Consider the following 11159-nt stretch of genomic DNA (forward strand, 5'->3'; position numbering starts at 1 on the left):
GCGGGCGGTATCTACTCTAGCCTCACAGACGAATGAACAACGCATCAATCAAAGAAGTCTGTTCGTGGTACACGGAAATATTAGTTGGATATATGATGGCACCGGGCAGCCACCCCCATCTGTACCCAAGTTCGTTCGTTCTTTCCCCCGTCGTCGTCAGCAATCAGCACCACACATTCTCACGCAGCAAAACAGGCCGGCCATGGGCGAATTCGAAGCTTACTGCCAGCTCTGTGGAGGTCCTCTATACAATCCTCATGCAACACCACTCAACGATGGAAAAGCTTCGGAGATATCAATGGAGGAAGCCACAACTGGCGAGCGTCGAATGCTTCCTCATGAAGGCTCGGTCAGTATTCTCTCATTTGCATGCCGTCGTCGTCGTCATTGTCTAACATATATACGTAGTGGCTTAACTCTGCACGAGTCTTGGGGTATCTCAACAATGAGATCCGCAGCATGAAAAAGGGCAGGTCCTTCTGGCACGAGACGGGAAGAAGATAGTATGCTCCATCACCTGCTCTCTCTCTCTCTCATCACATCTGACAATCTTTCTCGCAGCTCTTTCGTCTCATCCGTAGGAACCGGAGGCGTCTGCAGCGATCTCGAGGTATCCGGCCTGGAGCGGGGAATAATGCTGTACAGCGGGCGGGTAGCAGTGCACGACAGCTGCTACCATCTGCTACGGCACGCCATAGAGCACGTACAGCACCTCTGGTGCGTGCGTGGTCTGGTAGAGCTCGACGTCCTCGTCGGCTGCATGATCAGCCTGTCGGACGACGTGTACGGCATGGCATTGCACACGACTCTCGATCTGGGTGGCGCCGAGATGTTCCGTGGCATCCACGGGTGGGAGGGGAATTGCACTTCCGAGGCCTGGTACCTGACCGACTACTTGGTCGAGTGCGAGGGAGTGTCGGAATATGTCGAGAACCCGCCGAGGGCGGATGGGTGGCCGGGGGAGTTGGAGAAGACGATGGCTATGCGGCGGTGGAGACATCGGCAGTGGAGGTGTTTCGGCTTCGGAACCGGGACGGCGCCGGATGCGATGGAAATTGATGTGGACGATAAACCGCCACCACACCAACCACTGCTGGAGGCCCTACCGACAGAACTACTCGTGCAGATACTCTGCTTCCTCCCGCAAAAGGACGTCAAAAGTCTCTGCTTCGCATCGAAAACGGTGGCAGCTATATCATTACCACAAGAATACTGGAAATCCCGCTTCGTGGTCGACGCACCTTACCTATGGGAACTACATGCACGCATGCCGATGTTGGAGTGGATGCGACCAGCGCCGGATTGGCGACGAATGTACCAAGATCTGATCGCGGGGAACAAAACACAGCTTGCCTTTCGCGGGCTACGGAATCGAGAACGCGTATGGCGAGCGGCGATAGAGGTTGCCGAGGAGTGCTGGATCGGCGAACTGTGTGAGCGGGAAGAGAGAGGAAGCTACATTCGGCCTGCGACAACCTATCACAGCGGACCCGATGCACCACGGTGGGATGACGGCGGGTAATTAATGGAACGACGCCGATACTACTCTGGCATGGCGAGTCACGAATCACGAAGAGATATTACCAACAACAAAGTGACTTTGCTACATACCTACCACGTACCTACCTAATGTGTCCGTACCGCCGGTAGCTCCCAAATCATCACGGGCAACCTAACCCCTCGGTCACTACCGTACCGTCTCTGCATATTTCCCAAAGTCGCGCCTCTCACAAAGCCCCACCGCGCCTGCAGGCTGCCGCCGCCTCGAGGAAAAAAAACAAGCGACACCATCACCATCCCTCACCGCCCGCTCCCGTCCCCAGTCCACCACCGACCCCGTTCCCCTGTCACGCCGGATCCACATCGGTCCGGTCCAGTGGAGATTCCAGTGCACCGTGTGCTCCCTCCCAAACAGATCCTTGATCGAGCCCGCAACCGCCGCCCCGAACACGGTTGAGTTCGCGACGGAAACGGTGGGATTTTCGGTCGCTGGCTGGTACGCTGAACCGCGGGAGCCGAATCGCAGTGCACTCGAAGCATCGAGGGATACGTTCGCCCGCCGCCGCCCGCTGCAGCCTGGGAGGGAGATGGGATGGTGGAGATGGGTGGTGGAATAGTAGGGTGGAATAATGGGGTGGAATACTGGGATGGTGGAATAATGGGATGGTGGAATAATGGGATGGTGAGGAGGGCGGGATGTATCAAATGGAACAGCGGCTACTCTATCATATGTACAAGCTCTATGGTGACTCGCATGTGCAATGAATCCCTGTAGAGCATCACCGGGCGAGACCAGGGAAGACGGAGCCGGGAGAACCCACGCCTCCCGACTATATACCTACCAAGTTTTTAGTGTTGGCGATCACTAGTTACTCCGGGACGAGGCACGGCGGATCAACCACCACCGCCGCCATAGCACATGATAATCCCCACCTCCGTATATCTACACCGAGTGCGCTTCCATGACTCGCAGCCGGATTGCCCTTCATATGATACTACGACTCGACGCTGCCACCGCCGGCGCCGACGACGACGACACAGTTGAAGCAGCGGCGGCGACCGTGGCTACTGTATAGTAGGTTTGTCTGTGGCCCCGGCACCAATAGGATAGTCAAGCTCGCTATCACAACTATCACAACGTGTCCTTTTGTATTGTAAACTCTGTTTTACTTTCGTATCATACCTTTCTTTACATACACTGTCTTTGCATACTGTGGGCCTCGGGGGGAGGGGGGGGGGGGGGGGGGGGGGGCAGACCTGATTTGGTCGGCCCCATCGTTGAGATTTTGCTACTTTTTATGGTCGGTTGGTCGGTTGGTCTACACACCACCATCATAGACCTTATCACGACAAGTAGTCATTATTGTCCGTTATCCAACATCGCGGAGGTACTCGAGGATATCCACCTGAAGATCACAGGTGGCTTTGCTTTCTCTTGCCGTTCCGATTGTAGTGAGCATCTTGATACCTAGGTGTCAGTGAAACTTTTCCTTGGAGGGAGAAGGGGGAAGGGGGTACTCTCCGTCCTCCGTGTGGTGATTCTAATTTCTGTGGGCATATCTATTTAATTGTGGGATCAACTGGCACAACTCGACACTTCTTTACCATGAGGATATCCATATACCTACCTCATACAGTACGTTCTACTCAACCTATGCCCCGGGATCCTATCCAGAAGCGAAGACTCGTTTACTCCACACACTGAACGCACTCGAGCCTCGCGAGTCATCACGAGTTCGCCGCTGCTAAAATCAGCACACATCAGTCAGTCACTCACGAGTGAGCATCTGACGCCCGTGCCCGGACACTGCCCACCATCCACTGCCTACCGCCCACTGCCCACTCTCTACATAATATCGTACATACTCCCCAGAGAAGAGAAGAAAAAGAACCCCAAAACACCCCAAAAAACATACACCAAATATGGAAAAAAGAACTTTTGGAATTGATACAAAAAGCCGGCCAACAAAAAAAAAAGCCCGGCAAAAATCAGGCAAACAACACGCAAACAACAAAAAAGCCTGGCAAAACACAGGCAACAAAACAAGAAAACAAGAAACAAAACAGGGTAAAACCACCCGGAAAAATAGAAAAAAAAAGAAACCCGCAGGAAATAAGTATTCTGCTGTAGGACGTTGGCTGAGCCTGACCGAAGGCAGTAGAAGTATTCTGGCCGTAGGAAGTTAGCTGAGCCTGACCGAAGGCAGTGGATGTATCAGCTCCAGCACCGTGAGAGTGCAGTGCGTGCAGCAGGTCAGGATCTGCGCATACGCCATGGTGACTGCCGGGGCAGCGTACAGAGGTACAGCGGCCTGAGTGGAGGTACTAGACATCGTCTAGTCGAAGGAATCAGGCGGTGCCTGACTAGGAAGCGCCATCGGCGACGGGAGAACTCTTGGGGGTGGTAACTACAGCCACGGCAGCATTACTGTCTGCGTCTGCAATTATATCGATATAGCCGGCTGAGGAGAGGGTATCAGGGGTGGTAAGGATATCCGTGTCGGTGACGATATTGGTGGCTGCGGCATGGGTATCGGTGGTGGCATGGGTATCCGTGGCAGGAACTTCACGATCATCTCCATCATCTGCGACCAGGACGAAAGTCCTGTCCCTTTCTGCGTTGATGTCTTTCCCTTTGTGGTCCGGGTTTGCGGCGGCTTGGGCTTCTGCCCGTGCCCGTATCCGGCGAAACTCCTCTTGAGCGGCCGCCATGCGAGCAGCGGATATCTGGTCTTCGTCCATCTTGGTGTGGGAATGCTGGAGGGAGAAGAGCTGGTCAGTTTGTGGAAACGCTGGAGAGATCGAGCAGAGAAGACAAACCTGAGTGGTGGGAATGGTTCTAATTTTTTGCAAAGGCAGGAGATTTGTTGAACCAAGGTTGTGTGTGATTTGGAAAGGAGAAGAAGTGTTCTGGCGGAAATTCTTGCGGGTTTTATGGGTGAGTTTGGTCACTAGCCGTTGCCCTAATTTTGGTTGGTTTGTTTGACGCTCACAGCCAATTCCGCTAGATCACTCGGTCGTCGTTGCTATTGACGCTGGAATCTACTATCAGATCATAGCCTATCATATCACCAATCTACCCCGCCCCACCACCAATCTACCGCCTAGATTGACACTATCGGTGGCAAAAAAGCCATCAGATAATCAATTTTACGTGGTGATCGCAGTAACTACGCCGTAGCAAACATGATTGCCACCTACTAGTAGGCCGAGGGAAGCCACGCTCAGCAGCCAAACCGAGACCAAGAGGCACATTTACACGGCTGCAACCCGACCGCCCTCGACCGAGATAAAGAAACCGATTCCATATAGACGCATTTGTAATAAGCTTTATCCAGCCGGGCTCGAGATCCAGCGCGATCAATCCATACCCAAGATTTCCTGCGTGCCTACTGGACGAGCGAGTGAGATCGTGTGCCGCAACGGCGAAACGCGAGACATTCCGATTTCCTACTCGCTCTTCACTCCAGACCAAGTCAAGCTGACTGGCTGACAGCCGGCGTGGAAGACGTAAGATTCTGCTCCTTGCATCAAACCTCCAACACGAACGGCGTCAATGGCTAGAGCCGTCAAGCAGAGTATGCTTGCGTTTACACGGCTCGAACCCGACCACCCCCGACCAAAACAAGGAAACCGCTTCTGTACAGACTGTTGTAATAAGCTTGATCTTGCCGGACTCGAGTCCCAACCGCTATCAATACTTTTTTTTGTTTAATCATTGCATTCGAACTTAGTAGATCATGGCAGATTACATATCCTTTTCGACCCCCGCGCAACACCAGTAGGAAAGTCAGAAAGAAGGCGCGGTCAATTCATACCCAAGATCCCCTGCGTGTCTACTCGACGAGCGAGTGAGATCGTGTGTCGAAACAGCGAGACACTGCGACTTCCTACTCGCTGTTTACTCTCAGCAAGTCACGCTGGCCGGCTGAAACACGACTCGGAAGCCGTAAGACTCTACTCCTTGCGTCAATGCCTCCAATACGGATGGCGGCGATAGCCAGAGCCCCAGAGCTGTCAAGCAGAGTATATTTGCTAAAATAGCAGCAAAGGCGCACAGCGCGGCTTCTCTTCTTCTTCTTCTTCTTCTTCTTCTTCTTTACACGGCTCGGACCCAATCACCCCTCGACCATCCCTCGACCATCCCTCGACCGAAACAAAGAAAGCGGTTCTGTACAGACCCACTTGTAATAAGCGTGATCTGGCCGGACTCGAGTCTCAAGCGCGGCCAACTCATACCGAGGATCCTGTGCGTGCCGACTCGACGGGCGAGTGAGATCGTGTGCCGAAACGTGAGACACTGCGACTTCCTACCTAATCGCTCTTTCCTCCTAACCAAGTTCGGCTGTCTGGCTGATAGACGGCTCCTAAGACGTAAGACTCTGCTCCTTGCATCAATACCTCCGACACGGACGGCGTCGATGGTCAGAGCTGCGAAGCTGTCAGGGAGAGTATATATGCGTTTACACGGCTCGAACCCGACCACCGCTTCTGTTCGGACACACTTGATCTAGCCAGACTCGAGTCCGAAGCTCGGTCAATGCATTCGTTCTTTTTTGTTCATTCCAGCTCCGCGGGGTCGAGGCTCGAGAGAAAGCTCCACCACCACGGCCCGATGCTGTGCCGCCACCTACCAACCAATGTTTTTTACAAAGGAAAACCATGATCCCACTCATTACCCACCCCCCCCCCCCCCCCCCCCCCCAAACGCAGTACCCTGCCGGGCACTCCTGTTCGGCTCCAGATGCGTCGCTCCCATCATCCAGCGCTGTCGATTCATTCTTCTTTTTTGTTCAGTCATTGAATGCATGCGACCTATCTAGATCATGGCAATATTATCTACACGTACGCCCCCCCCCCGTTTCCGCGCGGTCGATTCATACTGAGGAGCCCATGCGTGCCGACTCGGCGAGCGAGTGATATTGTGTGTCGAAACGGCGAAACGCGAGACACTGCGACTTTCTACTCGCTGTTTACCCCCAGCCAGGCCAGCGTAGCTGGCTTACTCTACTCCTTGCATAAATACCTCCGACATGAATAACGTTGATGATCATGACTGCCAAGCAGCATATGTTTTCCCAAAGCCAGCGCCTTTGAGCGCGAAGTCACATGAAGCGCCTCGCTAGCTCAATCGGTAGAGCGTAAGACTCTTAATCTTAAGGCTGCGGGTTCGACCCCCGCGTGGGGCTTCATTCTTTTGTCTTTTGTTGCCGTCTGGCCCATCCCAACACATCAATTTTTGCTTCCAGCCTCCAGGCAGCCCCGACGTTCACGCGGAAAGCGATGTGGGATGTGGGAGCACCGTGTTTGCAGCCAATACGGTCCCCAGTCCCTTGCGGAATCCAACTCGCGCCCAAATTCCCAATTCCTCACACCGGCGACGTAAGGAGCCACCAACAACCTCCGACGTGGTAGCTGCCCCACCTCCCCCGCAGCCGCAATCAAGATTTCGTATGCATAAGTTGTGCACGTCCAGCTCGTCTCGACTCTCTCGCCTGTCAAGTCTCGCCTCTCGCTACCTAGCTCGTGCGATTGCATCTTTCTCGCATCTTCCTGGGAGGATGTGCAGGTGCAGGTGCAGGTGCAGTTTGCACTTTGTCGATTCCAGGCTCCATGATACGTACAATACGTAGACAACAAGCAACAGGCAACAGGCAACAGTTGATACGTGATAAGTGATAGGCTGGAATTGAGTTTTGGGTTTTGACGAGCAAACATGCTTCTGCCTCTGCGTCTGTCTGTGCCGCTGTACGTGCTTCTGCCTGTAATTCTGCCTATGTCCGTGCCTCTGTCTGTACCATCCGGGCGACGAGCACCGCCGCTGTGGGTCGACCGGGCGACGATCAAGCGACATGTCAGATGTCAGATGTCAATGAGTGCACGGTTTGCACGGTTTTGCACTCCACTGCGCTGCACTGTAGATACCGCACCGCATAGCATTGAACTGCACTGAACTGCATTGAACTGAACTGCACTACACTGCACAACACTACAATGCACAACACTGCGCACGGAGGTAGAGTAGAGTACCTAGCGGGTAGGTACCGACGTACCGTAGCATCGGCCCGGGACTCGACAGGTATTGCCCAAGTACTGATCGCGACCGGCCTAGACGGTAGAGTAAGTTGCAATATCGTTTCGGCACATATTGTTGTACATATTTTATCATTGCATTCAGCTCAACTTTATCAGATCATGGCAGTTATTAGACCACGGCGAGCACACAAGTATTCCATCCAAGTTCCTGTCCGCGTTTCCACCCAGTCCGCGCCTCTTCAAAGCTTCCGAAGCATCTCGAATCCAATTTCTCCCTCCATATCTCCCTCACTCTCGGGCACCGAGTACCACCCCATGACGCACAAGCACAATCACATCATCGCGCAGTCCATCTCTTCTCTTCTGACTTCATTACCGTTGCTACCATTCCTTTCCTTTTCTAGCATGCCTATCGTATCCTATGCCTATGCCTATGCCTACATATCCCTATGCCTATAAATACAGCCTTCTCGTCTTCCCTCCATTCCTCCACCGCAACCCACCCACCGACCCACCCTCCCATCAACCTCCACCCCCACCAACCCTCAGTTTTTACCATGCCGAGCCGAAACAAAACCCAGGCAGACCCAAAAGAAAAGAAAAGTAACGAAAACGACGTAAGAAACGTAAGAGAAGCGTAAGAAACAGTGAGAAGTTCCCCATCATCACCAATGCGGCATGAAAAAAGACGGCCGAAAAAAAAAGATATAAAACGCCAGAAAAACCCCCTACGCCTACACATACCCCCGGAGCATCGATGTCGAGAGAGATAGAGAGAGAAACGGCGGTACGGTACGGCGGAAACACACCCTAATTAACCCTTCATCTCGGGGAGCAGCATCAGCAATCGCTCATTGAAACCACCAGTAATACTAACCAAATGGACAGGAGCAGAAAAAGGGGAAAGGGCAGGGCAGGGCAGTAAAGACGAAGGAGACGGCCAGGCAAACCCACCATTAATGTGCCCCCATCACTAAATGGTATAAGCGTGAATGTGTAAGGGTAGTTGGTAGCAAGACAACAATTATACAGGCGTTCCTCTAGATTGTTGGGAAACTAAATCAGAATCCGATTCAAAAAGAGCGCAAAAAAACTCCATTCTCCGACCAGCCCGTCCGATGTGCGCCTTTTACCTCAAGTCCACCTCCCCCTCCCTTTTTCCGAATCCCAAATGCCAAACTAATTAATGCCACAGGAATGATGCGTCGCAAGCCTTACAATACGAGTGTTTTTAGGTTGGCCTGAAGGATCATGTCCTGAACACTGGCCATGGTCTTCTTGAGAAGGTTCGTGTCGGTGGCGTTGGTGAGGTGCACGTAGATGTCCTGTGAATATTGCCATTAGACGCATGTTCCGATTCTCACGATGTAGAAAACCCCCACCTTGCCCGAGTTTCGGTTGAGCCTCTTGAAGTTCTCCTGGAAGAACTCGGAAGCCTGCTTGTACGACTTGGGGTCGCCCTGGTAGTCGGGAAAGTACTTCTTGACGGGCGAAATGAGGAGCTTCTGCTTGAACAGATCGATCTTGTTGAGGAACAGGATCATCGATGTTCGGATGAACCACTGCGAGTTGCAAATGCTCTCGAACAGCATCAGGGCCTCCTGCATTTGGTTCTGCAAAATATTGTTCAGCGACTTCCCTCCCCCATTCGGATCAGCAGTCCGAAAAGACTTACTGCGTCCTTATCTTCCACCAAACACTGATCGTATCCACTGATCGCAACCAAGAACAAGAGCGCGGTGACGTTCTCGAAGCAGTGAATCCACTTCTTCCGTTCCGACCTCTGTCCACCCACATCGAACATGCGGTACGTCAGGGTTCCGAGGTCGAAAACCGTCTCGGTGATTCCCGTCGTCTTTAACCGAGATCGCAGGATATCTTGATCGGTCGGGAGGAATTCTTTGGCGAATAACCGGTCCAGACTCTCGAAGAAGCTGGAAAACACACCCCGTCAGAAAAACCCCCAAACCAGCCGGAAAACGTGAGAGGTTATTCTCACTATATCAAGTTGTCATGCAGCGCAAACTCGTTGCCCCTCTTGACGGCTTTCTGCACTCCCAGATCGCTCCAAAGGCTCCGGAAAGCAACGTGGTACTCCTTCGGGAAGGGCTCGCCCCGACTCAATTCCCTCTCCATGATAACCAGGTCGACATAAACCTGCGGGAGTCAAGTCAGCAAAAACTTGAAATTCTAGGTTCTCGCGGACAGTTGACTGCCACACATACCTCGTTCTCTTGTCTCTCCAGAGTGAGGTCGTAGATCTCCATCGCCTCCAGGATGATTTTCAAAGAATCCAGTAGGTTCGAGAAAATGATGACCTGCGCACAATGTCAACAACGATCCTCAACATCATCATCGAAGCTCGCTCGCTCATGGAGCTGTGTGCAGGCTAACCTTGTAATCCTCCCTGCAGGACCAGTAAAGTCAGTACTACTCAATGCGACGAAACGGGAAGTAGGTAGCCTACCTATCATTCTTCGAGAAACCCGACGCATGAATCAGTTTCATCTGTTTCAGGATTGTAGATTTGCCACTCTCTCCAGCGCCTATCATGTCGCAGCCGGCGCCGGTTAGCAAAAGTTCCATTCCGTTGACCGCGGCGCGCCGGTTTCGACTTACCCAACAGCAGCAACTTCACTTCCTTCGACATGCGCTTCTCATCCTGGCGAATGACCCTCTCGATCTCGCGGTGCCGTTTCGTCTCGGCGTCGGTTTCTCCGCCGCCCATGCACATCGTGATGAAGAAGCGAGCCAGCTTGGATAGACTAAAACCTTTGGGCGCAGGCCGGGCTCTGGCGGATTGGGCTTTGACGGCGGCGGCGCGGGGGTTCGCCAGGGCGAAGTTGTTGTTGGTTGTGGTGGTTGTGGTTGGGGTGGTGGTCGTTGGGTTCGCAAGGTGAGAGGTGGTTTGGTGGCAGCGACGAACCCTCGAATGACGACAACGTAAGTGGAGACGGACTAAAGTTAGGCTTGACACATGCAATCAATCTCGCGTCGCGGCTTCGGTTGCGTTTCGTTTCAAAAGAACAAAGAACAAGCAGCAAACAATAATTAAAAAAAGAAGCGGGTTCCAAATATGGGTGTGTATCTGACAGCAGCGGGAAGCACAGATCCCGGGACGGAGATTCGGGTTCGGCGCGGAAAGATGTGCTGGAATGGCTCGGTGGGGTGGCGATTCCGGGGAGACGGGACGGATCAAGGCAGCACTAGAGAGATGAGATGAACGGGCAGCGAACCAGCTAGGAGATGGTGCCTAGATTGCTGTGAATGTGTGGTGGTTTTCCGTCGATATCGATCAATATCGGACAGGGCGTAAACAAATGGGCAAGTGAATAACAACTGAGTCGTTCCGTGTCGACGTCGGCGAGGAGTGGAAGGCGGCAAGCGGACAGTTTGAATGGATGAGCAAGGTGAATGGACGAGCAGGGTGAATGGATCGATGAGTGAACGTCTTGGTCGTAAGCCGGCGCGGAGAGTGTGAAGCTGAGTTAGCGGGTGAGGACTAATGGCGATGATAGTGGTAGTGGTGGATCGTTCGGACGGAGATATCGAAGCGTAAAGAAGCAGTCAGCCAGTCGTCGTCGTCGTCGCATGCATGAACCGCTAACTAGTACGTCGTGATG

At 53.0% G+C, this 11159-nt stretch overlaps 2 protein-coding genes and 1 non-coding gene across 3 annotated transcripts; 2 read left to right on the top strand and 1 right to left on the bottom strand.

The window, feature by feature from the left end:
- The first annotated feature begins 111 nt into the window (after window positions 1-111).
- BZA05DRAFT_277383 (uncharacterized protein) lies at window positions 112-1605 on the top strand. Its single transcript, XM_051480293.1, has 3 exons — window positions 112-349; window positions 409-503; window positions 562-1605. The coding sequence occupies exons 1-3, from the start codon at window positions 203-205 to the stop codon at window positions 1520-1522; spliced, it is 1203 nt and encodes a 400-aa protein (XP_051340562.1). The 5' UTR covers window positions 112-202; the 3' UTR covers window positions 1523-1605.
- Window positions 1606-6616: 5011 nt separating this feature from the next.
- BZA05DRAFT_t143 lies at window positions 6617-6689 on the top strand. The gene has a single exon. It is a non-coding gene; the product is annotated as a tRNA-Lys (tRNA).
- Window positions 6690-8750: 2061 nt separating this feature from the next.
- Window positions 8751-10270, bottom strand: BZA05DRAFT_418066 (guanine nucleotide binding protein, alpha subunit; the record flags this gene model as incomplete). Its single annotated transcript, XM_051485494.1, has 8 exons — window positions 8751-8861; window positions 8901-9149; window positions 9212-9470; window positions 9536-9693; window positions 9762-9854; window positions 9931-9943; window positions 10004-10082; window positions 10156-10270. 8 exons carry the CDS (start codon window positions 10268-10270, stop codon window positions 8751-8753), a joined length of 1077 nt encoding a protein of 358 aa, XP_051340563.1.
- Between the last annotated feature and the right edge of the window lie 889 nt (window positions 10271-11159).

This window comes from Tricharina praecox, assembly GCF_024521635.1.
Source record: "Tricharina praecox strain CBS 144465 chromosome Unknown BZA05scaffold_9, whole genome shotgun sequence".
NCBI lineage: Eukaryota > Fungi > Ascomycota > Pezizomycetes > Pezizales > Pyronemataceae > Tricharina > Tricharina praecox.

Excerpts from the sequence above, each read along its gene's own strand:
- BZA05DRAFT_277383 (XM_051480293.1), top strand. The coding sequence starts at position 203 with ATGGGCGAATTCGAAGCTTACTGCCAGCTCTGTGGAGGTCCTCTATAC. Across the intron at positions 350-408 it reads TGCTTCCTCATGAAGGCTCG|TGGCTTAACTCTGCACGAGT; the intron begins GTCAGTATTCTC and ends ATATATACGTAG. Across the intron at positions 504-561 it reads CACGAGACGGGAAGAAGATA|CTCTTTCGTCTCATCCGTAG; the intron begins GTATGCTCCATC and ends TCTTTCTCGCAG.